This window comes from Canis aureus, chromosome 25 (assembly GCF_053574225.1).
Source record: "Canis aureus isolate CA01 chromosome 25, VMU_Caureus_v.1.0, whole genome shotgun sequence".
Classification (NCBI taxonomy): domain Eukaryota; kingdom Metazoa; phylum Chordata; class Mammalia; order Carnivora; family Canidae; genus Canis; species Canis aureus.
In genome coordinates, this window is record NC_135635.1 from 5,481,405 (window position 1) to 5,508,334 (window position 26,930).

Here is a 26,930-nt window from a genome sequence, read left to right on the forward strand (position 1 = left end):
AACTCTGCCCTGCCACCTTGGAGCTGAGCCTAAAAGATATATAACAAACAGGAAGTGACTGACTTGGCATCTCTGGCGTGTCATTTTTTGTTCTGTCCGTTCCTAGAGGCAGCCGGCCTCATGCGAGGCCATTATGAACCAGGCAGTCACAGGATTTAGGAACTCCCCTACCCAAGCTCTTAACTTCAGCTCCTGCCTCTAGGGTACTCCCCAGGGTGGGATGGGTACAAAAACATAGTCTTGGGGTCAACATGTAGTGAGATTGCCAGATCAGCCTGAACTCATTATTGACACAAAGTCAATAGCCACATGATGATGTGGAAATTATCATGTAGATACTGATAACGTTGTGTTGTGAGGCCCAATTACTTCCTCTCTGCCATTTGGCCCATATACCAAAATAAATGCCCTTCCCCACCCATCCCTCAACCGACCAACCCATCTCCCAAATAACAGCTTGCTGTATGTTACTGTGTCTAACTGTGATGGAATCAAGCTCATCAACTCATTCCTCCCTGAGGCCTTCACTCTTCCCTCCACCTATATCATCTTTTCCAACCATAACTTGCCCCCGCCTTCTTTGCCCACTTAACTCTTCCTTTGATGACAGAAACTGAAGTGTTACCTGTTCAAGGACTTAAAGATTAGGTGAGACTAGGTCAGATTCCCCATTAAATATTTGCATAGAACTTTCTACTTTTCTCAAAGCATTGATCATATTTTGGAATTATATACTTATTTGTATGATTAATTAATGTATTTCCCCCTATCAAATTTTCTAGGCTTTACTATAAGTCTATCGTGCTTACCATTGTATTGTCAGTACCTAGCTTGGTGCTTAGTGCATGACTGCCACTCAATAAATATTCCAAGAATTAATTTGCGGCAAGAACAAAGATTCAAACTTTTTAACTCTGAAAGCTAGAGATGACTGCCCCTCCACTAGCTTCCCATTTTTCCCCCTTTTCCCAGGCCCAAAGATCTAAGATGCCTCAGCAAGACACCGCAGGGTAGACAGTGGTATCAAATGAAGGTGGAAGTGAGAGTTGTTCTAAACATTCTTCATAAATAATATCTATCCTAAGGATTCTTCATAAATAAGATGTCTCAACCTCTCTCTGGCCTAGCTCAAGTGTCTTATGATACCAGCATGCAGGAACTTCTGCTGGCTCACACTGACCAAATGAATGTGTGCCAAGGGCCAAAGTGTGACCCAGCTGTCAGAACAGGCAGGTGTCACCTTAGACATTCCATCTATACATCAGTATGCGAAGCTAAGGAGCTGAGCATTCCCACCATTCTCTTCACTGGTTGCCCTGCTATGCAAACTGTTTATCCAGTTCTGGGCACCTCAAAGAGGATACAGACAGGCAAGAGAGTGCCCTCCAAAGGGTAAGTAGAATGCTATAGAGTCTTAGGTAGAGGAACTCAGAGAACAGAGGATGTTTAGATTAGAAAAGAGAAACCCAATGAAATCTGCTGTCCACAGGGAATCCCTGGGTGGCTTGGCAGTTTAGCGCCTGCCTTTGGCTCAGGGCGTGATCCTAGGGCTCTGGGATCGTGTCCCACATCAGGCTCCCTGCATGGGGCCTGCTTCTCCCTCTGCCTGTGTCTCTGCCTCTCTCTCTCTCTGTGTGTGTGTGTCTCTCATGAATAAATAAATTAAATCTTAAAAAAAAGAGAGAGAGAGAGAGATCTGCTGTCCAGAAATGGCAGCAGCCTCATTCCTCAAAACCCCAGAGGGCATAGAAAAGGATGGGGAAATACATTGCAGCTCACTTTCTAATAATCAGCTAGGATCAACAATGGGCTACTATGCCATCCATGCTGTAAATGGCAAACAGGGAGAACTGAGGATTTCTAAAATCCATCTTTATTCCCAGAGTCCAGGATTTCACAAAATTTTCTGCTATCTCAAACCATTATTTCGTTATGATTATCCTTTCAAATATTTTTGGAAAGGTCAGAGATAGGTAGGGTCAAAGGAACAGAATCTCTCAAAGCAGGTTTCTTAAGAACCCTTCTCCCAGCCCCTGCCAACAACAAGTTCTCAGACCCAGACAGGTCTTACCTAAAAGGAACCTCTAATTTTCTGGCTTCCCTGGCACCCTATATACGAGGGAAATCCTAAAGTTGCTGGTCCATTTTTAGGAACAGGAAGAATTTCCATCAGAGAGAAAGGAAGAGGATTACAACCTTAGATTGGGCTACTACAACAAAATACCATAGACTAGATTGCTTAACCAACAAATTTTTATTTTTCACAGTTCTGGAGGCTGGGAAGTGCAGAATCAGTGTCTGGCGAGAGTGCTCTTCCTGGCTTGCCTTCTTGCTATGTCCTCACATGGCAGAGAGAAAAAACTCTAGTCATACTCTTCTTATAAGGCTACTAATCCCATCACGGGAGCTGTACTTTATCTAAACATAATTACCTGGGCACCTGGGTGGCTCAGTGGTCGAGTGTCTGCCTTTGGTTCAGTTCGTGATCCCAGGGTCCTGGGATTGTGTCCCATATCAGGCTTCCCACAGGGAGCCTGCTTCTCCCTCTGCCTATGTCGCTACCTCTCTCTCTGTGTCTCTCTTGAATATATAAATAAAATCTCAAAAAAAAATTACCTCTCAAAAAGTCCCCACCTCTAATACCATCACTTGGAGGGTCATATAAAAATATGAATTTTTTTGAGGTATAATTTGACTACCATTAATTTGGGACACCTGGAACAAAATTCACACAAAATAACGGCTTATAGCATTTTCCCCTCAGAGCTGGATGAATTATTTCTGAAGACCCAGGAAGTCCTGAGAATAAAATGACCTGAACGTAGTCAAAGTAAGCAGGATTTCTTCTGTACCTATTGTATTTTCTGTAGAAAAATTAGGACATGTAGGTAAGCAAAGAGAAAATGAAGATAACCCATAATTTGGAAAGTTTCTGAAATTTTTAACAAGAGAAGGACAGCTTTTCCTAATCCTCCTCTCTGTCCCTCTCCTGTCCCAGCCACCTTGGGGAGTGGATGCCTTATGTTTGCTCTTCTTGAGCGGCTGTTCAGCGATAAGTTGCCACCATTTGGAAGCTCAAGAGTGGTCTCACAGTTACAGATGGAAGGATTCCAGGGCTTTTGAGGGTATTGAAGTTCAAGTTTTATTTCTCTTTTTGCTTTCTATTACACTGAATATCTAAGCAATATCGTAATGAGAATACAGAAGTGGGGGATATGTCCACTAAGAGGCAACAGCAGAATATCAGGAAAAGGGGAGGCTTTGGAATCAGGCCACATTCAAATCCTAGCTCCACCTCTTAGGGTCCTTGGCCTTGTAAATGTACTGAATCTCTTTGAACTGATTCCTCATCTCTAAACAAATAAAGTCTATTTTCTAGGGTCCTTTTGACACTGAACAAATTAATCTATGTAAAGTATCTGTTGGGGCGCCTGCATGGCTCGGTTGGTTAAGTATCTGCCTTCAGCTCAGGTCACATTCTTGGGGTTCTGGTATTGAGCCTCAAGTCAGGCTCCCTGCTCAGCAGGGAGTCTGCTTCTCCCTCTTCCTCTGTGATCTCTCTAGCTCTCTCTCAAATTAAGTAAAATCTTTAAAAATAAACAAAGTATCTATTAATGTTTAGTACTTAGTGAAGGCTTAATCTGGATTAGTTCCCCTGTGTTGCTTGAAGAAGTTAAAATTAACTCTCCATAATCAACGTGGCCCCTTCCCTACCAAGAATGGGTGACTAATCTCATAGGCAGATCAAATCTACAAACATTGAGTGTTTACTATGAGAACTGCACTGAGGTTGGAAGGAAAGGGATGAATTAGAAGCCAAATACAGGTTTCCAATCTTGAAGGAGAGGGGAAAGGAGAAAATATATAAATGTAGGTACACTGAAACAAAAGATTTAAACAGCTCAAGATAATGTTATGAAACAGTACATATATGCCTAATTGCTCACTGAACTATATAGTTGAAACTAGAGAGGCAGAAATCCCAGGAAAGAATGGAAGAAGAAAAGACATTATTGGTGTTGAGTCTTGGAGGTATATAGGATTTGGATGGGGGCACCCGGGTGGCTCAGTGGTTGAGCATCTGCCTTTGGCTCAGGTTGTGATCCCAGGGTCCAGGGTGAATCTCACATTGGGCCCCCCACAGGGAGCCTCCCTCTCTCTGTGGGTTTTTCATGAATAAATAAATAAAATCTTAAAAAAGAAAAAGACAGGATTTGGACAAAGTGAGATTTGTAAAGTTTAAAAATATACTATGGAGTGTCTTTTCGTATAGTTTTCTGAGTGGTAACTCATTAATCAGAGAATCTCTTAATTCTAAACATAGCCATTGAAAAGAAAGTCATTGTGCTTCCAATGGATTTGTAAACAAGGGTGCAAGGACTTGTCAGCAAATAAATCAGATTGCCCCTGGACTTGAAACTACTTTCTCTAGGAAGTATTCTAGATTCTTTTTCTCTGTTCTGAGTTTGACCTTGTATTCTATTATGCAGTTCCAAGTTCATATGTTCATTGATATTTTGCCTTTTAAAACTCACTTCAGTTGTACATAACTGTACATTCTGGATGATGACAAGTCTCTGAACAGAATCTATGCTAACCAGTTATTGTAGGAATAGGATTTAATAGTCTGTGGCTCTGGTGATGTCACAGCACTTTGTAACATGCAAGACTGCGAACATTGGATTTTTTGATTTTTTTTTTAAGATTTATTTATTTATTCCTGAGAGGCACAGAGAGAGAAGGAGAGGCAGAGTCACAGGCAGAGGGAGAAGCAAGCTCCATGCAGGGAGCCTGACATGGGGCTTGATCCCAGGTCTCCAGGATCAGGCCCTGGGCTGAAGGCAGCACTAAATCGCTGAGCCACCCTGGCTGCCCTGGATTTTTAGATTTAAAAGCAACCTGAAGAGTGTTCCAGTTTTGCAAATGCCATTAAGTGAAGTCCAGGATGACAGTGCTAGAACCAGAATCCAGCTCTTCTGATTATCAGCAATGCATCCCATCTTTTCTCACTATATTGGTAAATATTTGAGTGTCTACATGTATTATTCAGCAGACTAAGGGCTAAGGAAGTAACCACATTCAAGACATACACATGGCTCAATTGGTTAAACATCTAACTCTTGATTTCAGCTTCAGGTCTTAATCTTAGAGTCCTGAGTTTAAGCTCTGTGTTGTGCTCCATGCTGGGTGTGGAGCCTAGTTTATTTACTTATTTTTTAAAAAATATTTTATTTATTTATTCATGGAAGACACACACACAGAGAGGCAGAGATACAGGCAGAGGGAGAAACAGGCTCCTGACAAGGGGCCCAACATGAGACTCGATCCTGGGTCTCCAGGATCACATTCCGGGCTGAAGGTGGTGCTAAACTGCTGAGCCACCCAGGCTACCCTGGAACTTGTTTAAAAAAAAAAAAAAAAAAAAGACAAATATGATTCTTTCCCTTTACAAGTCTATGTGGAGGAGGCAGACAAACAGATGCAAGCATATTAAGTTATGGCAACTTGCTATAAATAATACAAAAATTGGTTGCTTTAGATAAGGTAGTGGGGGAAGACTCTGAACAGGTATCATTTAAGCTTAAACCTGAGATTGAAATCAGCCAAAACTGAATTGGGAAGGGGGAGGGGAAGAGTAAATATCAAGTACAGAGCCTTAAGGAAGTAAAGAGATTGGTAGGGTCCACCAGGAACTGACCAAAGGCTGGGGTGAAGATGGTATGAAGTTGAAGCAGTAAGAGGGGTTAGCTCATAGGTCACAACCTCAAATGGACACCTGAGCTGACAATGTCAACGGGAAAACTGGTGGAGTCTAAGTGCTTACCCAAGTGATAGAGACTATGGAAGATTGAAACGCATCCTACCCCATCTACTGGGCCATGTGTCCTCATGGCCCAGTTCTGCTGGATCTTCTATTTAAGAGATGGAAATCTGAATTTTTAAGGTATCCTGTGTTTTAAATGTTTGTTCAGATTTGTTAAAAACACTGTGAGCCGGGCAGCCCCGGTGGCCCAGCGGTTTAGCACCGCCTTCGGCTGGGGGTGTCATCCCGGAGACCAAGGATCGAGTCCTGTGTCGGGCCCCTTGTGGGGAGCCTGCTTCTCCCTCTGCCTGTGTCCCTGCCTCTCTCTCTCTCTCTGTATCTGTCATGAATAAATAAAATCTTAAAAAAAAAAAAAAACACTGTGAGCCAAACAAAACACAATGTGTTTATGCCTAAAACACAATAGGTCCAAGCCACCTCCCTGTGCTCTCCTTTTCTCCCAAGGAGCAGCAGATCCCAGGACCCAGCCCATTAGCTTCTTCTCTTTGTTAACTGCCCACTCTTCCCACTGGAGTTCTGTGCACCCCAAGCTTGGTTGCTAAGGGGGTGGAAATCAGTCCTTTAGCTCCTCTCGTCTTGCGATCACCAAAGACAAATGTGTGTATAGACACATATATATGTGTGTACATATACATATACATATATATAAGTATATGCTTTTTATTTCCCAAGGTTCTGTTGCAAATCAGTGGGGAAACAAAAAAGGGACAAAAATAACTTGCCTGGAAAAAGTTACCAGGGTACAGAATTTAGCAGTTAATTCAGGCCTCTGATTCTTGCTTAGATAATAGCTGGATGCATAGGCCCTTACAATTGGGCTCTTATTCTTCAGTGGGGAAGCTTTGCAAAACTCAGCCTTTCTTTTGAGTCTCCCTTACTTCTCCAATTTAGAGGAAGGATTCAAGTCCACGGAGGGAAGGTGGAACTTCCCAAACAGTACATATTCCAAGGTCGCAGGAAGCATTCCTTAATTGTGTGACCTTGGCATGTGACAACTTGTCACCCACTTTCTAATCTCTAAAATGCTAATCATACCTTCCTCTGTAGGGCTGTCCTGATGTAAAACGGAGATAAAAGTCTATAAAGTGAGGGGCACAGAGTAGGTGGTCAGCTAACATTGGACTCAGCCCCATTAAGCAATGATCCCCGTGGGTATTTCCTTACAAAGTGTCAGAGTGGTATTTCTGTGGTTGTCTATTCACTCCTCTCCAGTATTTGCTCCCCCACACACTAGGCTTCCCACAAGAGTGACTGAATGAAAACTCCTAGCACTGGAGCACGCCTCCCCCCCCCCCCCCCCCCCCGAAACACACTTTCAGAAAATGCTGCTACAGGCCTTGGGTTACTGGGCAGCGGTACCTTCCAGAACCCCCTTGGTGCCCTCACATCCTGCTTGGCTGCCCTGGTCCAGATGGTTCATTTAACCACGGTCAAATTAAAATCTCAGTTGCTGGGAAAACGCAGGAACCGTCCTCTCTCAACCGCAGGGGCTGAAGCGAGCGAGCACCCTCAGACCCCAGAGATCCCGCCTCCCTCCACGGAGCGAGCCTATCAGCGTCCCTCTAGCGATGAGCGGCAGCTCCCTGGGAGCCAATGAACTCCGCTCGTTGGCAGAAACCCGCCCACCCTCGTGTCGTCAGTTGGTCTCCCGTAGATAGAACCAGCACCTGCGCTTCCTCGTAGCCAGCTTGTTGCAGGGTGTTTGCGTTGAAGTTGACTGAGACCGGACCTTAAAGGGGAGGGAGCAGGACGCGGGGCCGCGGCCCTTTAAATCGAGGCGCGTGGTGCCTGCCCCTTTAAGGCGTCCGGACGGCTGAATCTGAGCTCCCGATTACCCCGAGTTTCCGTCGCAGGCAGCGGGGAAAGGCTCCTCGGCTGGGTCCGGGTGCTTGGCGGCGGCGGCTTCCTCCGCGCTCGTCCTCCCCGGGCCCGGAGACACCCCCGCCCCAGTCATGCTGAGCAGAGTATGGAAGCAGCTGACTACGAAGTGCTGTCCGTGCGGGAGCAGCTATTCCACGAGAGGGTTCGCGAGTGCATTGTGAGTACGGACCCGGGCAGCAAGGGTGATACGGGGGCGAGCGGGGCCGAAGCCCGGGGGTCGCGGGTGGGGGGGGTCGGGTCGGAGCGCGGGGGGCCGGGGCTCAGGGCCTGCGGGGGCCGGGGGCGAGCGGCGGAGGACGGCGCCCGGATCGGTTGGGCAGCTGCGCGGTAAACAAAGCCGCGGGTCGGTTTCCGTTCCTCCCCCGGCCCCGCCGCCCCGCCCCGCCCCTCCCCCCCAGGCCCCCACCCCTCGCGGGGGGTTCGCGGCGCGGCTCCGCGAGTCCGCTGATTTCGACCGTCCTCCGAGAGCCTGAGACGGATGGGTCTGGTTGGGGGAGACCCCGCAAACTCCGCTGATGTTTGACGAAAGGGAGATGCCAGGAAAGACCTGGGAGGTGTAGGGGCGGCGTGCCAGAGGTACGGGGCACGCTGGTGGGCCTCCCACTTCGGAAGAAAGGACTCTTGTGGGATGGATTCTACTGAGTAGAGATGGAGAACAACTAAGTTGCCCCCCCTTCTTTTCCCCTCGTTGGTGCTTGTCGGACGCCCCCCCTCCGCCCCCCTCCCCCTCAAGCCGAGGTTCTAGCTCCCCAGCCATTCAGGGATTTCCCCTGTGAGTGGTTCCCCCCCCAGTGCCCCAAAGGCAGCAGGCTGTGCCTTACGCCCTCACTGCCTCCTAGGGCAACAGCTGAACCTGCCACACAGAGATGGACTCCTCTCTTCTGGGCCCCTGGGGAACCTTGGGGAACTTAGCTGCATCTGCCTCAGGGCTGCTTTCAATTCTCATCCCCCCCCCCCCCCCCCCCGTCTTTCCTCGGAGTTCCCCCCCCTCCCCAGAGTAGCCCTCACCCCCCAAATGCTAAAAAAGGCAAAAAAAGGAAAGGTTTGAAAGAATAGAAGTATTAATGAGGAGGGGGACCCACTGATGGAGTCATCCTTTGTTTTTCTCAGTCTGCCCTGGGCCGCTTCCAGGCCGGAGGGAGGGATAAAGTGAGCCATGACATAACTAGGTCTGCTCTTCTGTGTGAGGACTGAAAAGCAGGGACTGTATCAGTCCACGTGTGGAACTCCAGACCAACTTTCCTTGTGTGATTCTTAGTGGATAGTCCCACATGGTGAGGCTGGGTGTGTTGTGGAGAACACGCCCAGGCCTTGAGACAGTGTAGGGACAGAGCCCACATTCCTAGAGAACAGGGAGGGATGAGACCTTGGACAGAGAAGCAGCCTCCTAGATGTCTCCCCCACTCTTACTCCTATTAGCTGAGGACACCAGTGCCCGCCAAGGGCAGCCTGAAGCCTTCTGCTGCCTCCCCCACCTGGCTCTAGAGAATGACCTAGCCTCTGCTGGAACTGCGTGGAACTCCAGCCTGACCTTTTGAGCCCTCCCACCTTCCTGGCTATTACGCAATCCCAAGGACAGAGGGAGCACTAGGCAATTAGAAATCTTCAGTACAATCTGAGTAACTCATTCTACTCGGTTTCCCTAGTGTTAAAAGCTAAAACTTTGTTCTGGACCCATCACTCTTCTTGGGTCTCTTTGACTTCTTCCTTCCATGTGTAGATAACTGTGTGCAGATTGCCTGTGGGATCAGCTTCTTTTGGGGACTGGAGGACCCATGAGACTGATCCTGCTCTCTTGGCTTACTTATTTAAATGCAATAACATCTTGGGGTGTCTGGCTGGCTCAGTCGGAAGAGTGTACAACTCTTTAATCTCGTAGTTGTGAGTTTGAGCCCCACGTTGGGTGTAGAGATTACTTAAATAATTTAAAAAAATAATAAATGCGGGAACCCTGGGTGGCGCAGTGGTTTAGCGCCTGCCTTTGGCCTAGGGTGTGATCCTGGAGACCCGGGATCGAATCCCACGTCGGGCTCCCGGTGCATAGAGCCTGCTTCTCCCTCTGCCTATGTCTCTGCCTCTCTCTCTCTGTGTGACTATCATAAATAAATAAAAAATTAAAAAATAATAATAATAAATGCAATAGCATCTCCTCAAGAACCTCTGGCTCTGATTGTAGAGCCAGGCCCACCAGTGCCTCCTCTCTTGGGCAACAGCAGCTTACTTGGGGTAGCGTAGGGATACATACATATGCAGAGTAACTTGGCCAAGTCCTGCCACAACTATGGAGTGGAGGGCTAGTTGCCCAGAGGGCATGGGACAGCCTGACTCTGGAGTTGGAAGTAGCTTGAATAGGGACAAGGAGTTGGTAGCCTTTAAAGAGGCTGATGTGGCTCTAGAAACGTTGTGGATTTTATTTATTTATTCATGAGAGACACCGAGAGAGGCAGAGACACAGGCAGAGGGAGAAGCAGGCTCCATGCAGGGAGCCCGACGTGGGACTCGATCCTGGGACTCCAGGATCACTCCCTGGGCCGAAGGCAGGCGCTAAACTGCTGAGCCACCCAGGGATCCCAGCATTGTGGATTTTAGATGTTGGGCCCCAACTAAGGTCTACTCTCAGGGCAGGGGATTAAATGAGACTCTGCTTTGGCCAAGAACAGACCTGATCTTTCAGGTCCCTGAATAAACACAGAGTAGACATTCTGACTTAGTCTAAGAACATGATTCCTACTTATTCTCTCCTGGAGCTTGGGTCAAAGTGGCAGCAGGGGCAAGGGGGGAACGGAGGAGACGAGTGTCAGGACAATGTAAACATCCCCTTCTTCCTGGAACCTGCTTCCCTTTTCAATAACACTAGGAGTAAAGTCCCTTTGGTTCTATGGCCTGTTTCAGGTATGTGTGCATATGTGTCTCTAGTTTTCTCGGCCTCTTTACCAATCAGGGTTCAGCTGAAGCTATTTTCTCCCAGAAAAACCTTCATAGGGCTAGACATAATGCTGTCTGGTCCTTCTTAAGGGGCCCTTGAGGCCCTGACTAGAAGAAAATCCTGGGGAAAAACATGGAACTCCTGGAAGTATGGAGCCTTGTTTTGGGACAGTGACCCCATAGAATTAATAGAGAGGCCACTGGGGCTGTGGAATGTGCTGGTTATTAGAGCTTCTCATCCTAGCTCACACTCTGCCACAGATCTCAACACTTCTGTTTGCGACACTCTACATCCTCTGCCACATTGCCCTGACGCACTTCAAGAAGCCTGCTGAGTTCACCACAGGTACCTGTGACTTCCCTCCCTTTTCCCTGCCCTCTGCCAGTGTTCCTGTTGCCATGGGGCCAGCCTCAGGGGAGTGGGCCCTTGGCGCCTGCTGGGAAAGGAAAAACTGGAGTCTTTGCCTCTTCTGCTTCCCTTTTTCCACAGGCAGGGGCAGGTGGTATAGTGGAAAGCCTAGACAGAAGGGTCTGCAACTAATAAAACCACTGGGAAAGTCATATAACTTTCCTGAGCCTCAGTTCCATCCTCTGGAAAATGGGCCTAAGGGTTCTAACCAGTTCGTTGACATTGTGTGGACCAAAGGAGATGGTTCATGTGAAAGCCCTCTGTGAATCTAAAATGGACAGCTACAGGGTGAATGTTACCATGGGCACAAGCTCTGTCCTCTCCTCAACAAGGACACTCACACCGACCTGACCTAGGAGCAGAGGAACAGAAGACTTGCCTGACCACTGGGCCCCCCAGGACCGGGTGATGGTGGCCTTTCTCTTTATAAAGACCTAAGTGTCCTCAGATTGGAACTTTCCTACCTGTAGGCATTGTGTGATTTGGGGGGACACATTTCCCCCAATTCCTAGCCCCAGCCTGTCCAGATCATCCTGTCCTGGTCCTAGTCTTTACTCCCCTCCAGAAGGCTTCATGAACCCAAGAAGGGGTATAATTCTCCCAAGGACTTTCTCTGTGAGTCTCCTCACCACCCCACCCCCTTGCTTCATTTCCCTTTGCTGCACCCAGCCACTGATGTAACCAACCTCCCAGACCAGCTGTTTTTTTTTATATTTTCAGCTTGCAAAGAGGAACCTGCAATGAGAGAGATCGTGGGGAGGGGGGAAGTAAGAGAATTTCTGGCTCGTACTCTTTCCACCTGGGACCACAGATCTTTAAGCTGCCACCTCAGCCAGAGAATAGGTTTGGGACTCATAGCATTTAACTCTCCCAGGGCCTCCTTTCCAGCTCTGCCTCTGTGGCCTAGGCCCTTCTTTCACGGGGCAAGGAAGGGGAAGTAGGGCACACTGCAGCACAGATGGCTCCCAGAGCTGCCCACTGATCTCTTGCCTCTTCCCCGTGCCTCTCTCTCGTAGTGGATGATGAAGATGCTACAGTCAACAAGATTGCGTAAGTGTTGCCGTCCCAGCTCCTGGCACTAGAACCCTTTAGAAGCTGGGATCTAGTGAGACTCCTAGAGCTCAGGGGAGAGCGGAGTGTCATGCAGTGAAGAGAGGGTTTCTGCTTCCACCCCATTTCTGGCTTGTTCCGGCTTCACTTCACTCTGGGGACGCTTGGAAAAGTTGTTGTTCCTGTATCCCTGGTTAGGCCAGGAGTTTCTGGGAGCCTCTTGGCCAGGAACTGTGTGTGAGCTGGGGCCTGAGTCACCGGAAATGATTCCAGCTTGGCTTCACCTCCCAGTGGCCATCAGGGAAGGAGTGGGGCAGCAATGTAGACCGATGGAATAGAGCAGGGGATGTGGAAAGTGGAACCCTTAAGGGCAGGGTGTGCTTGGTTTTGAGAGAAGGCTTTGCTCCAGGCTGTTATTATGCATTAGCACATATAGGGAAAATATAGAGATGGCCCCTCTGATCAACAGATTAAAAGAAGGCAAACTTACCCCCCTTGGTGGACCAACTAGCTAAAAATGTCTCTTCTTTTCACCTGAGGCAGCTCTGGACACAGGCCTCAGCTATGAAGCTGGGTTTCAGGTCCTTCTTCTCCCCCTTTGCCTAGTGCCTTCATGCAGGGCCTAGCTATATGGGGTGACTTTCCTCTTATTTGGGCTAGAGAAGGCAAGCTCAGAAATCCATATCTCTGAGCAGAGAAGACAAGTCCCTTAGCTTGGCATGCCTGATATACCTGGCAGGCATGTGTAGGAGGACCACATTCCTGGGGATAGTCTGGGCAAGTGTCACGGCCTATGACATGAATGCCTAAGGTGTGTCCATCCCTTGTGCCAAGGCTTCCCTGGAGGGGGAGTTTAGGGGACAATGGGTAGAGCCCTGGCTGGATGGCTCCTCCCATGGGTCTGTCACTGCTACAAGTAGTTCTAGGAGAAGCCATCGGTGCCCAGGGGGATGAGGAGGGCTTCTTGGGCCAAGGGAAGTGAGTGTCTAAGCAAGGGTACTACCCATTCTCTCTGCCCAGGCTTGAGCTCTGTACCTTTACCCTGGCTGTCGCCCTGGGTGCTGTCCTGCTCCTGCCCTTCTCCATTATCAGCAACGAGGTGCTGCTCTCACTGCCCCGGAACTACTATATCCAGTGGCTCAATGGCTCTCTCATCCATGGTATGTGGCTTCTGGTTCCAACCTGGGGTGGTGAGAGGGAATAGACTAGGTTCATGCAGACATAGACAGCCTCGGCTAATTAGTTGTGTATCACCCCATCCTTGCCCCCTCTCTGCCACCACATGGTCAGTCCCTAGTAGGTTGTTCCCCGCCTCCCGCCAATCACCTCTGCTTTTCCTTTTTTGCTCTAGGCCTCTGGAACCTTGTGTTTCTCTTCTCCAACCTGTCCCTCATCTTCCTCATGCCCTTTGCATACTTCTTCACTGAGTCCGAGGGCTTTGCTGGCTCCAGAAAGGTGAGTGGGGGATATATCAATCATCTAGGCAGGAAACAGAATTCCACTCAGGTGGTTCAACTGAAGAGATTTCATTTTACTTTATTGTGTTTTTATTTATTTAATTTTAATTTAATTTAATTTTTTTTGGAGAAGGGAAGGGCAGAGGGAGAGAGACAATCTTAAGCAGCCTCCATGCCCACACACAGCCCAACATGGGGCTTAGTCTCACAACACTGAGGTCATGACCTGAGCCGAAATCCAGTTGGCTGCTTAACTGACTGAGCCATCCAGGTGCCCCACTGGAAAGATTTTAACAAAGACTATTTGCAGAGGTTTAGTCAGAGTTAAGAGGATCAACAAAGAATTTGAGGTGCTACTGTCAGCAGGAAGTCATTACCACCCCTAGGCCTGTGGGAGCAAAAGGAAGAAATAGTTTCTGGAACCCATTGGTAGTTGAAGCTGGGAGGTGCTTCACAGCTACTGCTAAAACCATAGTGCCAAAGGTTGAAGGAAACTGAGGAAATACCTTGATCCCTCTCTCTTCCTGCCTTCCACCCTCTTGCCTGTCCTTCCCATTGGGCAAACCAAACCAGAGGGCAAAGAACTTGTGTGATGAAGCCCTTGGGGACCAGCCTCCCATGGCAGGGCAGGATGAGGAAGGGAACTGGGGAGGGGATTTGCAAATGAAAACTATTGGTATGGTATAAGAAATGGCCCTAGATGTAGGGTGGGAGGACAGGGTGATTTAGCGGAATAAGAGGGAGACGCCCTTCCCTGTCTCCTGAATCCAGTCCTTTCTGCTTTCCCAGCCAGGCTGCCATCCCATGTCTCCTTCCTTCCCCTGATGTTGATCCTGCCCCTTTCCTGTTGCCTCCTCCTATAGGGTGTCCTGGGCCGGGTCTATGAGACGGTGGTGATGTTGATGCTGCTCACCCTGCTGGTGCTGGGCATGGTATGGGTGGCATCAGCCATTGTGGACAACAACAAGGCCAGCCGGGAGTCACTCTATGGTGAGAAGGCCAGCTTCCTCCCTCCCCCTCCACCCAGGCTGAATGGCTCTGCAGTTGGCTGATATTCTCCTGCATGGAACAACTGTATCCCTCTAAGGTGGAGAAGATTGGGACCATGTTTCTTAGACTGAAATTTCAAACTGATGGATGTCAAGCCAAGTCCAACTTGCAGAAATGATCCATTGGGCCCATGCAATGATTAAAAATATAAATGAGTCAGTTGCTGACATGCAAAAGTTGAGAGATGTCACATTAATATCCAGATTTGTCGCTTTGCCTGACAAGATTGAGGATCCAACCACATCAGATTGCAGGGACTAGGCCTAATAACAGTTGTATTCTTTTTTTTTTTCCATTTTATTTTTTAAAGATTTTGTTTATTTACTTGAGAGAGAGAACGAGAGAAAGAGCATGAGCCTGGAGGGAGGAGCAAAAGGAGAGGGACAAGCAGGCTCCCCGCTGAATAGGTAGCCCAATGTGGTCCTCGATCCCAGGCCTCCAGGATCATGACCTGAGCTGAAGGCAGACACTTAACCAACTGGGCCACCCAAGCACCCGAGCAGTTGTGTTCTTTAGATACGGCATAGGGCCTCCAGTTTGCTGTAGCCCCCACTGCTCCCTCTTCTGCTGACACTGGGCCAGCTTTCCTTATTTGCATTACTTGCCTAAGCCCTGTAGGCTTATGTGTGGTGTCCTTGCTAGTCTCTGAGGCCCATCAACCCCCGGGAAGCTAGATGAAAGACCAGCTGACATACGTCTTTTTTACCCTTAGATTTCTGGGAGTACTACCTCCCCTACCTCTACTCCTGTATCTCCTTTCTTGGGGTCCTGCTGCTCCTGGGTGAGTGTTGAGGGTCTTGGAGGGAATGGGTGAGGTCTGTGGATCAAAGTAACCAGGGTGGAAGGAGAGAGGATGGAAGGACGGGTAGGGGAAGTGGTAGAGAAAAGGGCTGGCAGGTAACTGGCTCCTGTCCCTACAGTGTGTACTCCACTAGGTCTGGCCCGCATGTTCTCAGTCACCGGGAAGCTACTGGTCAAGCCTCGGGTACGTAGTGCTCCTTGCCCTTTGACTTCTGCAAAGCTGGAGCCAAACAGTGAAGCAACCCTATAGTTGTGCAGCACACGCCTTGCAAAAAGCCACAGCCTTTGTTGGCTCCTGTATCCTTCAACCTCATCATTTGGAGCTGGTCACCAGACATGCAAGGCAGAACAAAGGGCAATTGGGAGGGACTAGACAAAGCTTCTGGCCACAGGGTGGTGAATGAGAGTTGGGGGAAAGAATGAGACTGGAGACTGGGATGAGCAGGGGTCTCCTGGGGCCCTTGGGATCAGGGAGCCTCTGACAGTCAGTCCTTCCCTTTCCCCTGTCCCAGTTGCTAGAAGACCTGGAGGAGCAGTTGTATTGCTCAGCCTTTGAGGAGGCAGCTTTAACCCGCAGGATTTGCAGTAAGTCATGGTTCTCCTCAGCTGGGATGGTGGGTGTGGCTTGGGCAGGGGCCACAGGACTGAGAGGCAGCACCATCTTCTCTGCCCTCAGATCCCACCTCTTGCTGGCTGCATTTGGATATGGAACTGCTGCACAGACAGGTCCTGGCTCTGCAGACACAGAGAGTCCTGCTGGGTATGTAGGTTGGTAGGGAATGGGATATCTGTGTTTCCCCAAGGAGAGTAGCCCTTCATTCTAGGTCCTTGCTAACAGCTTCCATTCCCGTACAGAGAAACGACGGAAGGCTTCAGCCTGGCAGCGGAACCTGGGCTACCCCCTGGCCATGTTGTGCTTGCTGGTACTGACGGTAGGTGTTCCGTTCCTGGTGGGGGTGAGGAATAACAGGCTCTTGACTGCTTTAGGTCTTCTCAGGGAAGAGAGAAGAGATGCAGGGACCCGATTATCATCAATAACCGTAGTTGCCCCTCACTGATTGCCCGCTCTGTGTCCTGCCCTGTACTGAGCATATCGATCCCCATTTTGTAGATGAAGAAACTGAGGAGTGAAGGAGTTTGCCTAAGGTCATACATGGCTGCTGAGTAGTTAATAGGCTTGCTCTGTGGTGAAAATAAGGCTTGAAATCAGTCCCTCCCCGCAACTTGCCATGCTCTAGACTTGGAAATAAGTTGTATTGGTCTAGGGGAAGAGGCACATTTTTTTTTCTTTTTTTTTTTTTTTAAGATTTTATGTGTTTATTCATGAGAGTCACAGAGAGAAAGGCAGAGACATAGGCAGGAGAAGCAGACTCCCTGCGGGGAGCCCAATATGGAACTCAGTCCCGGGACCCTGGGATCACAGGATCACACCCTGAGCCAAAGGCAGACGCTCAACCACTGATCCACCCAGGCACCCCAAGGCACATTTTTCTAGTCGAATTTTTTACAGTCCTTCCACCCTGAAAGGGTGTGTTTTATCGTACCCTCAAAGGTGCTCTGTTGCTAGCAGTGGCCTTGAACAGGTCCCACACAGCTAATGGAAAACTGAAAATGTTGGACCAGAGTATCTGTTCTTAACATTCAACTCCAAATACAACTGTGGGCTGGGGCAGGAATGGGAGTCCATGATCTTGCTTCACACAGGGCCTCTCTGTGCTCATTGTGGCCATCCACATCCTGGAGCTGCTCATCGATGAGGCTGCCATGCCGCGGGGCATGCAGGTACCAGGCAGCGTATTCTTGGGGGAGGGCTTAAGAAAGCCTGGGGTGAGAGACCGAAGCCGAGGCCAGAGGGAAGTCTGGGTGTGGGTGCTGGGTGGTGCTCCTGGTAGGGAGTACTCCAGAGCGACACTACTCTTTCTCTCAGGATGCCTCCCTGGGCCAAGTCTCCTTCTCCAAGCTGGGTTCCTTTGGTGCCGTCATTCAGGTTGTACTCATCTTGTATCCTTCTGGACACTCACCATTGCCTCACTGGACACCCACCAGTTCGCTGACCCTGTCTCCTGGGACTGTGGTGGGGACGATGGGGAAGGGGGCAAGACTTCACCAACCTAGGATTCAGAAAGAAGGAAATTACTTTATTTGAAAGGAGGGTCAAGGGAGAGGTCCATTCCCTTTGAGATGAGGCATTAATCCTTCCTTGGGGGCTAGCCAGTTCTTCCTTAACCCAGTGGCAGTTACCTGATGATATCCTCAGTTGTGGGATTCTACAGCTCTCCATTCTTCCGGAGCCTGCGGCCCAGATGGCATGACACAGCTATGACACAGGTAGCTGGGCAGGAATAGAGGAAGCCTCTGGGGGCATGCATGGGCTCTAGGTGCTGGTAGCTTTGCTACCCTCACCTTTCCTTTCCTTACTTCCACCTAGATAATTGGGAACTGTGTCTGTCTCCTGGTCCTAAGCTCAGCACTTCCGGTCTTTTCTCGAACCCTGGGTAAGTAGCAAAAGGAGGTAAGGGAATTGGCTTTTTCTGAGTACCTACTGGTGCTAAGCATATACTTTATATATGTGCTCTAATTCCCACAGCAAACCTACAAGGAGGTATTACCCCCATTATACAGATGGAGAAATTCAGGCTCTGTAAAATGCCTGTGCTGAGCTTCAAAATAGTGTTACTTCAAAGCTCACACTTTTCCATTAGCTACATCCCACGGCTTCCCTATTTACTTCCATTTTTTGGTGGAGAAGCACCACATTCCCCCAAATCTTCCAATGGGCTGGATCCTCTAATACATATTCTCATTTTATAAAGACAAGAAGCAAAGAAGCTAATTGATTTACGTAGTTATATAACTAGCTTGAAGCAAGGCCAAGTTAGACTAGAACACCTTGTCTCTTAAACACCAGTCCAGTGCTTTTTCCACACATTGGGACATCAAATAATACACTCTGTCCTTCTCCCATCGTTAGAGCTCTCATCTAGAATTGCCTGCTAAAAGCATGCAAAAGTGTAATAGTTCCCCCCAAGGGTAGTATGGGAGTTGCAGAGATCATCACCCCTCCACCACATCAGCAACCATATATCCTAAATGATTTAGTATTCGCATCAGTTCTGTTTGGTTCTTTACTTCATATTGTCTCCACTATAGCATTCTACTTAATTCCAGGGATTCAGTAGAAAACTAGGCTTGTGGGTCTACTGGTTAGTTCCTTTAGGTTGTATGTAGGTAAGAATATTATTTTAAGTGGGAGATAGCCCTAAAACTTGGACTTGGGATGACATTATGATGATTAAGGGCTCAGGCACTGTTAGAATAGTGCTTGACGCATATAGTACTTGATGTGTGTTGTCTCATTTAATTCTCACAGTCCCATTATTTTCTCTATAGTTAAGGAAACTGAGGCACAAATTTAAGGAATCTGCTGCAGATCACAGTTAGGGGTGGGGTTTGGATCTGAACCCAGGCAGCCTCATTAGAGTCGGAGTCTTAGGCTCCACACTGGAGGAGAAGATGCCAAACTCTGGAAGGGAAGGTGGAGCAAGCCTCGCTGCTGACACTTTCTTCAACAGCCATAACTCCCTCTGAGACAGTTGGGAAGAAGGAATAATTAACGCTTAGGAAGAGGCCAACCTATCGACTGCAGTGTTGAGATATGGCCACTAGGAGGCAGCAGAAAGCTGGGCTCTCAGCCAGGAAGGAGCTGGGGAGCCCACTCCCACCCTGGCCTCTGTACTTCAGGGCTCACTGACTTTGACCTGCTGGGTGACTTTGGACGCTTCAACTGGCTGGGCAATTTCTACATCGTGTTCCTCTACAACGCAGCCTTCGCGGGCCTCACCACTCTCTGTCTGGTGAAGACTTTTACCGCGGCTGTGCGGGCAGAGCTGATCCGGGCCTTTGGTGAGAGGAGTGGGGGTGTGGGCTAATGGGGTGGCTGTGAGGCGGGGCCCTCTGGAACCATGGTCATCCAGGCAGGAGGGATGGTATGCTCTCTGCTTTGTTTGTAAGGCATCTCATATACCCATACTGTGGCTTGGTTGCCTTATCCCCAAGACTAGACCTGTACCCTGCTTTTGACTGCCCTCCGTCTTCTCCAGGGCTGGACAGATTGCCGTTGCCTGTCTCCGGTTTTCCCCGGGCATCTCGGAAGACCCAGCACCAGTGACTTCCAGCTGGGAGTGGGAGGGAGAAAACTGGACACTGCCATCTGCTGCCCAGGCCTGGAGGGGCGCCCGGGGGTGGGTGGACCTCAGGACCTGGAATCTGAGAGGGTGGTAGAGGGGAGCTGAGCTGTCTGCACTGTTGCATAATCTGAGCCAGAGTTTGGGACCAGGCTCCCCCGCTTTTCCAGATATAACTGTGGGCCTCAGTATGGGGCAGGGCTGAGTGACTGGGTCTGGCTCCTGGTCCCAAATCTGTTTACACATCAATCTGCCTCACTGCTGTTCAGGGCCATGCCCGTAGCCATGTTTACATGATTTGATGTGCAATAGGGTGGGGTGGGGACAGGGGAGAGACTGAGCTGGGAGCAGACTTGGGAGGCAGATTGTCTCCCTTGCCTCTGGCCCAGCAGAACCTAAGCACTGTGCTATCCTGGAGGGGCTTTGGACCATCAGAGGGACAAGGGCATAGGGAAGAAGCGACCACAACCATGAGCAATAAAGTTGATCCCAGGGTTTGTTTTGGTTTTTTAAAGGGCCTGTCTTTGTGTCTGTTGAACAATTCCCACCAATTCTGAGTCTACCAACTGAGAAAAATGAGAGATCCTACCTACCATCCTTTCCCTTCTCCATCTGCATTCTGAGTATCTTTTAGGGACTTGGGTTTAGTGTTAGTTAGGTCATACAATTAGACAGTAAAAGCTCCTCCTCCCTTAGCCTTGCTTAAAGCTGACTGGTCCCCTGATTCTTCCTTATACTCCTGCCTTGTTTTTGTGCCTTGGTTATTGGGAGTAGGTGGGCATGGGTGTAGGAGTAGGATAACTTCCCCCTCTATGCACACAACATCCTCAGCCCTGTCCTCCCTGACGTGGCTTGCATGTAAAATGAAAGAAGACTGACTGGCAAGGGTTTGTGGTTTGCAGAGAAGAAGGTAACTGTCTTCCCAGAGGCTATCAGTGCCTAGAACACTAGGCAAGCCCCCCTCTGTGTGTGGGGGAGGTGGGGACAAAGTCTGCTCCAGGTGACACAGATTGTGCACTGTGCAATTTCAAGGGGCCACCATTCACCTCATGGTCTTACATATGGTTACTAGGACTATTTTCTTGCAAATGGCACCTATCTTAAGGAAGGACCACTTTTTTCTAGTATACACGAAGTTGCTGTAAGTGCTAGCCATGGAGCTGAGAGAGCAGTAGTATAGATTACCAAAAAAGTGTAGTTGCCACAGATACTTGCTGGGTGGCCTACTGTAGGCCAGGCAGTTAGCCTTGGGGATTCAGTTTTGTATTTAAGAATTGCTTTGTCTAGAAGGGTGATACAATTCTAATACTACAATGGTTGGCAGTTAATTACTGGTTCTCAGGCAAACAGGTGGGCAGTGTCAGGACATCAGGGAGGCCTTCTTAGAGAAAGTGATTTCTAAATGATAATAGATTGGTGGGTGAAGTGTTGCAGGCTCAAAGCCTCTCAGATGAGACTTGAGTGATCCGAAGTAGAGCCAGCCCCAGGGGGTCCAGAGAGGGAGCAAGCTAAAGAGGTGCCTAGATGGAAGGGAAAGGGAAAAGACCATTAGTCGGTTAGAGACTATGACTTGAAGTACCGACTGCCCTCCAGTAGCTTCTAATTGACAAGTTATGCATTTGAAAAGAAGCAGCCCTTGGGTGTCTGGCAAGGACAAGATGGGACAGAAGCTTGAAGTCCAGAACCAGATTATAACTGATTCTGAGGGAAGCTCTCAGCAGAAAGCTGCAAAGTCACCGGAGAAAATGGTCCCCTGGCACCTACCCCTTCCAGTCCTGGTTAGTACTGCCACAAGGAGGAGAGATGAAAGTGGAGGAGGTTTGGGGAGGACCATGGAGAAGAACGTCTCTGGTTGTATGCCCAAAGAGCTTGGCTGGCCTTGGGCAGAAACTGGAGCCCATACTTCCTGGATGATAGCAGAGGACAATGGGCTGCCAGGATAGGCTTTGGGAGAGTAAAGATCCGATTCAAGTACCAGAGGAGGGTGTTCTGGTGCCAAGCTTAGGCTTGGGAGTAGGATGCTTATCCAGGCAGCTAAGGACTGAAAAGCTACTAGGATTTCTTAAACAGGTGCCTGCCTGGTTTCCAGGATGGGACACGCTTCAGTCGTGAAATGGACCAGCGGTGACCGGCTAGAGCCCCCGCCCCGGTGGGAGGGGGCGGGACGGTCCTGGGAGAAGGGCGGGGGGCGGGGCCAGGGGCCACTTAAGGCGGAGCAGGGCGTTCTGGCAGCGCCGGAGCCGGGCAGCGGAGCCAGGCTGGGCTGGCACTCACCCACGACCCCCCTTCCCTGCTATGATGGCCCGTCAGTAGCAGGTTCCAGACCCCCCGGGGGCATGCGGGCAGCGCCGGCGGCGGCCAGGTGCGCAGAGCCACAGGAGCTCTAGGGCACTCGGGGCAGCTCTGCCTGCTGCGCTCTCTGGTGCCGGGGGAGATGCCCAACTGAGGGGCGAGCTGTAGGACAAGAACGTTCCCTCTGGCCAGAGTCCTCTGCATCCATGGCGCTGCCGGCCAGGCTGGTGCCCCTGTGCTGCTTGGCACTCCTGGCGCTGCCCGCCCAGAGCTGCGGGCCGGGCCGGGGGCCGGTGGGCCGGCGCCGCTACGTGCGCAAGCAGCTCGTGCCGCTGCTCTACAAGCAATTTGTGCCCAGCGTGCCCGAGCGGACCCTGGGCGCCAGTGGGCCTGCCGAGGGGAGAGTGGCGAGGGGCTCTGAGCGCTTCCGGGACCTGGTGCCCAACTACAACCCGGACATCATCTTCAAGGATGAGGAGAACAGTGGTGCAGACCGCCTGATGACCGAGGTAAGCTGGACCTCGCCCCACCTGTGCCAGGGCACTGCCAGCTCGTGCGCAGCCCGGGAGGGTGGTGAGCTGGGCTTCATCCACGGGGACCTTAACCTCAAAGGTTGCCTCTCCCTACCCTTCCACCGCTCCCCACCCCCTCCCCCCCAAAACCCCAAAGCCGTGCTTACTGGGCTCAGTGATCAGAAGGGATCCCAACCGGGGAGGCTGGAATGGGGAGGGGAGGAGGGACTAGTGAGAGTGAAGCCCGGAGAGACGGCGAGGGCGGGGAAAAGAGGATGGCGGCCGGCGAGACGGGAAATGGCTGAGGCGTGGACCGGGGGTCAGCTACCGAGCCAGGCAGGAAGGGCTGGGGTGAGCTGGGGGCCAGGAGCTGGCGAGGCCGCAGCAGAAAGCTCTACCCTTAGCCTGGCTCCTGACCGGATTGTGGAAAAGCTCTGTGGGCTACAGAGACTGAAGGAGCCAAGTGGAAAGGGGGTGGCCAAGGGTTAGGTCACCAGGCCATCTACCTGAGAAGGGACTGGGCGGGAATCGTCTTCAGCACGGGGGAGGCATCCTAGAACCAAGGCAAGACTATTCTAGAGCCTAAACGACTGTCTTGGGTGAAGATAGTCCTCAATGGGAAGAACAGATGGGCCCACCTGAGAATCAAAGTGCTCCGGCATCCGTCAAGCTCAGGGGGGTTTACCTCCTGGGGGGTTACCTCTAGGGGTTTCCTTGGGATTAGAGAATTAAATTCAACTAGCATGTATCGAGCCTCTGCTGCAGGTTGGAACCTAAGCGACCTAGGATGGGAGGTGAGCGATGCCCTGCGAGTGAAGGGCCACCCTCTGGCCAATGATCTCAAATGTCAGACCTGGAAGGAAACTTGGAAGTCATTCTTCCACCTCCTCGCTTCAATTTTGCAGCTGAGAGCTGGGCCCCAAGAGGAAAAGCGATTTAATCAAAGTCTTAAAACTAATTAGTGGCATGGCTGGGACTAGAATTCAGCACTCCTGATTCTAAGTCTATACACTTTCCATTACACCACCTAATTGTGTATGGAGTGGGGAGCTGGAGGGAGAGGGAGTGGCGCGGATTTCCTCCGATTAATTGCCATAGTTTTCCAGGTTACTTTGTTAGGAAAACCTGTCCAGGGGAGAAAGAATTCCTTCTACTACTACTCGGAGATTAGGAAAGGGACACTCCTTCCCTCCTTGGTCATGGAATAGTGTGGCCCTGTCGCCTGGCTGCCACCTGCAGCAGAGGGTCCAGAACAAGGGACAGGCCCAGGAGGGGCTCTGACGAGGCCTGGGAACCCCTCGGTCCTGCTTATCTCCCACACCCTGGCTGCAAAAGGCCTCCATTGAGTTGGCTTTGCACTGGGCTGCTGCCCCCGCAGGTCAAGGCCCCAGGGCCTCCTTGGGGGACAAAACGACAAAAAGTTGGAAGGAGTTACCACTTTTCCTGTCTTCCCCTCCCCTGCTCTCCAACCCTGCGGAGGTGTAGAAAACTCGGGAAGAAGGGAAGGAGGAAAGTGCCCCTTTGGCACTTAGGAGAAAACCAAGTCTGAGGTGAGAGGTCGGAGCGGGGAGAAGAAAAGGAAACTGTCCTCTCTGCGCCTCCTCCCGCCGTCGGTGCCGTGGTGCGCGCCAAGGTCTCCGGCTCCCAGACGAGAGCCGCCCAGATAACCGCGGTCTCACTCCCCCGGGCGCAGGCTTCCAGCCACCGCGGCTCTGCCTCCTCTCCACTCCCACCCTGCAGGGGGCCCCCCAGTTCCGCGCAAGGGCAGCTCCCGCTAATCTCAGGTGCTGCTCCCACGCCTTTCGCGGCTGCATCTGGAGCAGGGATGGAGAGCCGGGGCTCGCGGCTGGCAGGGCCGGAGCTGGAATTGGGAGGGCCGGTCGCGCTGGGGGAGGGGGCCCGGCGGGCGGGAGCAGGGATGGGGGGCGCGGCTTTCTGCCCTTTCCTCTCCCGGAGCCGGGGCGGCTCAAAAGCGCCTTTGTGGATGGAGCTGCTGAGTCCGCTTCTCCCGGCGCGTCCCCGGCCTCGGCCCGGGATTCTCGCTCGGTTAAGTCATCCGGGAGAATGGCCATTGTACTTCGCGCGGCCCCCGCCACCCAAACCCTTTTTCCAGCAGCCTTGGTCCCGCACGGCTCGGCTCGGGCACCTCTGTGGGGGGCACTCGCACCACGAAGGGGTTAATGCTAGGGGCCGAAAGGAGGAGGAGGAAGGAAGGAAGGAAGCGATGCCCGGTGCCAGGGAAGGCAACGAAACAAAAGATGAATCAGGCGGAGGGAGGGCAGCCGGGGCTTGGGGCGGGGGCCAGCCTCAAACAGGGGCTCCTCTCGGGGCTCCGGGCTGCCCAGCCCCTCCCTGCCCGAGCTGCCACCCGCCCGCTCAGCTCCTGCCCTCTCCCAGGTTGAGCCGAGGTCCCTTAATGAGTGAGCGGCGGGCGTCGAAAGTGGGCATGGATAGGCACCCCCTCTCGATCCCTGGGGCGACCCCACCGTCCTCCCACAAACGCTCCGGGAAGGAAGTGCATATTGGCCACTACACCTCTTCGGGTTCTCGCTTCCCCAGGACACTCAGAAGCTGGGAGGAAGTGGTGTGGGGCCAGGAAAACAAGGAACCGACCCCCTTCCGTCCAGGTCCCTTCTTGCCCCGGCGGTGGCAGCGAGGAGACTGACTCCTTTATTCCCCGCCAGCGCTGTAAGGAGCGCGTGAACGCCTTGGCCATTGCGGTGATGAACATGTGGCCCGGAGTGCGCCTCCGGGTGACCGAGGGCTGGGACGAGGACGGCCACCACGCGCAGGACTCGCTCCACTACGAGGGTCGTGCCTTGGACATCACCACGTCGGATCGCGACCGCAATAAGTATGGGCTGCTGGCGCGCCTGGCGGTGGAGGCCGGCTTCGACTGGGTCTACTACGAGTCCCGCAACCACGTCCACGTGTCGGTCAAAGCCGGTACAGTAGGGGGTGGGTGGTGAGGTCCGCCCAAAGACCGCTCCTTCCGGGAAACTGAGGCTGCGCCGCTCTGGGGCGACGCTAGGGGAGACCAAGCGGGCGTTAGTGTTGTAACCCCCCCCCCCCCCCGCAAGGTTGGGGCCAGATCCGTGGGAAATTACACGTCCCGGGACTGGCGAGGTCTGCCCCGGGCTTGACCCGCATCTCTCAGAATCTGGAACCGCTGGTCTCGATTCAGTCCTCGCTGTGCTTGTTCCCTGCAGATAACTCGCTGGCGGTCAGGGCCGGCGGCTGCTTTCCGGGAAATGCCACCGTGCGCCTGCGGAGCGGCGAGCGGAAGGGGCTGCGGGAACTGCATCGCGGAGACTGGGTGTTGGCGGCCGACGCGGCCGGCCGGGTGGTGCCCACGCCCGTTCTGCTCTTCCTGGACCGGGACTTGCAGCGCCGGGCCTCCTTCGTGGCTGTGGAGACCGAGCGGCCCCCGCGCAAGCTGTTGCTCACGCCCTGGCACCTGGTGTTCGCGGCTCGGGGGCCCGCGCCCGCGCCCGGCGACTTTGCCCCGGTGTTCGCGCGCCGGCTGCGCGCGGGGGACTCGGTGCTGGCGCCCGGCGGGGACGCGCTGCGGCCGGCGCGCGTGGCCCGGGTGGCAAGGGAGGAAGCCGTGGGCGTGTTCGCGCCGCTCACGGCCCACGGGACGCTGCTGGTCAACGACGTGCTGGCCTCGTGTTACGCGGTTCTGGAGAGTCACCAGTGGGCGCACCGCGCCTTCGCCCCGTTGCGCCTGCTGCACGCGCTCGGGGCGCTGCTTCCGGGCGGGGCGGTGCAGCCCACGGGCATGCACTGGTACTCTCGGTTCCTCTACCGCTTGGCGGAGGAGCTACTGGGCTGAGCGCGACGGACACGGAAGCCTCGAGGCGCCTGCTCAAACCCCGGCGTGCGGGCGGAGAGCTGGGGGAGTGGGCAGCAGAGGATGCTGACTCGGGGGTGGGGGAGGAGGGGAGGCGGAGAACCAGAGGCAAGCCTGGACCGCTTGGTGTGGGGGCAGCCTCCACCCGAGAGGAGATCCTGGGTCCTAGGTAGATGGTGGGTACTCCTTGACGAGGACTGTTTCGCCTCTTCCTCCTCAGTGCCTCAGCCCCACCCGATTATTTTATTTTATTTTCTATTTATAAATTGTAATATAATGACCTGCTTGCCCCGCCTGGCAAGGTGAGGGGCCAGGGCACGGCGTTAACACTGTTTGACACAGCCAGCCAATCTGATGTCTGACATTTTCCTACAGGTGGGCTAATAAAGGGAAGGCTTGCAGGAGCTTATTGGAAAATCTCTGTATTCAGGGGGTGATTCACCTCAGGAGGAGGGGAGAAGGGGACCAACCCTGAGTCACTACCCTACATCTGACTCCTCCTTCCTTACCCAGCAGCTCTTCCTGCCTGCTTCCTCCCCTCAGAGGGGGCATCCCAGTCCATCAGCAACTGGAGACCAGAAGAATCCTCCTCTTTTCTAGGCTGTTGGCCCCTTCTCCCACCCAGAGAGGACCAGAATTCTACCTGCATGACGCATACCGAACAGAGGGGCCAGGGATGTTGAAGGAGCAAG

At 51.9% G+C, this 26,930-nt stretch overlaps 2 protein-coding genes across 5 annotated transcripts; both read left to right on the forward strand.

The window, feature by feature from the left end:
• Positions 1-7,484: 7,484 nt before the first annotated feature.
• Positions 7,485-20,095, forward strand: LMBR1L (limb development membrane protein 1 like). 3 transcript variants are annotated; one of them, XM_077870191.1, is made up of 17 exons: positions 7,488-7,862; positions 10,892-10,976; positions 12,056-12,089; positions 13,110-13,249; positions 13,441-13,544; positions 14,410-14,536; positions 15,309-15,377; positions 15,517-15,581; positions 15,910-15,982; positions 16,074-16,157; positions 16,253-16,329; positions 17,102-17,179; positions 17,325-17,398; positions 17,635-17,725; positions 17,826-17,892; positions 19,139-19,300; positions 19,498-20,095. In XM_077870191.1, exons 1-17 carry the CDS (start codon positions 7,791-7,793, stop codon positions 19,563-19,565), a joined length of 1,470 nt encoding a protein of 489 aa, XP_077726317.1. In that variant the 5' UTR covers positions 7,488-7,790; the 3' UTR covers positions 19,566-20,095. The 3 variants fall into 3 exon arrangements, with proteins under 3 accessions (XP_077726318.1, XP_077726319.1, XP_077726317.1); XM_077870192.1 differs by lacking the exons at positions 19,139-19,300; positions 19,498-20,095 and adding an exon at positions 18,970-19,125 and having other exon boundaries at positions 7,485-7,862; XM_077870193.1 differs by lacking the exons at positions 19,139-19,300; positions 19,498-20,095 and adding an exon at positions 18,788-18,954 and having other exon boundaries at positions 7,485-7,862.
• A 1,676-nt stretch (positions 20,096-21,771) lies between these two features.
• DHH (desert hedgehog signaling molecule) lies at positions 21,772-26,642 on the forward strand. Of its 2 annotated transcripts, none has more exons than XM_077870194.1 (3): positions 21,772-22,382; positions 25,013-25,331; positions 25,595-26,642. In XM_077870194.1, exons 1-3 carry the CDS (start codon positions 22,080-22,082, stop codon positions 26,218-26,220), a joined length of 1,248 nt encoding a protein of 415 aa, XP_077726320.1. In that variant the 5' UTR covers positions 21,772-22,079; the 3' UTR covers positions 26,221-26,642. The 2 variants fall into 2 exon arrangements, with proteins under 2 accessions (XP_077726320.1, XP_077726321.1); XM_077870195.1 differs by having other exon boundaries at positions 21,777-22,382; positions 25,070-25,331.
• The last annotated feature ends 288 nt before the right edge of the window (positions 26,643-26,930 follow it).

Bases quoted from the DNA above. Each gene is read 5' to 3' on its own strand.
- DHH (XM_077870194.1), top strand. From the start codon at position 22,080: ATGGCGCTGCCGGCCAGGCTGGTGCCCCTGTGCTGCTTGGCACTCCTG. The intron at 22,383-25,012 runs GTAAGCTGGACC...CCTTCCGTCCAG, and splicing joins CAGACCGCCTGATGACCGAG to GTCCCTTCTTGCCCCGGCGG. The intron at 25,332-25,594 runs GTACAGTAGGGG...TGTTCCCTGCAG, and splicing joins CCACGTGTCGGTCAAAGCCG to ATAACTCGCTGGCGGTCAGG.
- LMBR1L (XM_077870191.1), top strand. From the start codon at position 7,791: ATGGAAGCAGCTGACTACGAAGTGCTGTCCGTGCGGGAGCAGCTATTC. The intron at 15,378-15,516 runs GTGAGTGTTGAG...CTGTCCCTACAG, and splicing joins TGGGGTCCTGCTGCTCCTGG to TGTGTACTCCACTAGGTCTG. The intron at 19,301-19,497 runs GTGAGAGGAGTG...CGTCTTCTCCAG, and splicing joins AGAGCTGATCCGGGCCTTTG to GGCTGGACAGATTGCCGTTG.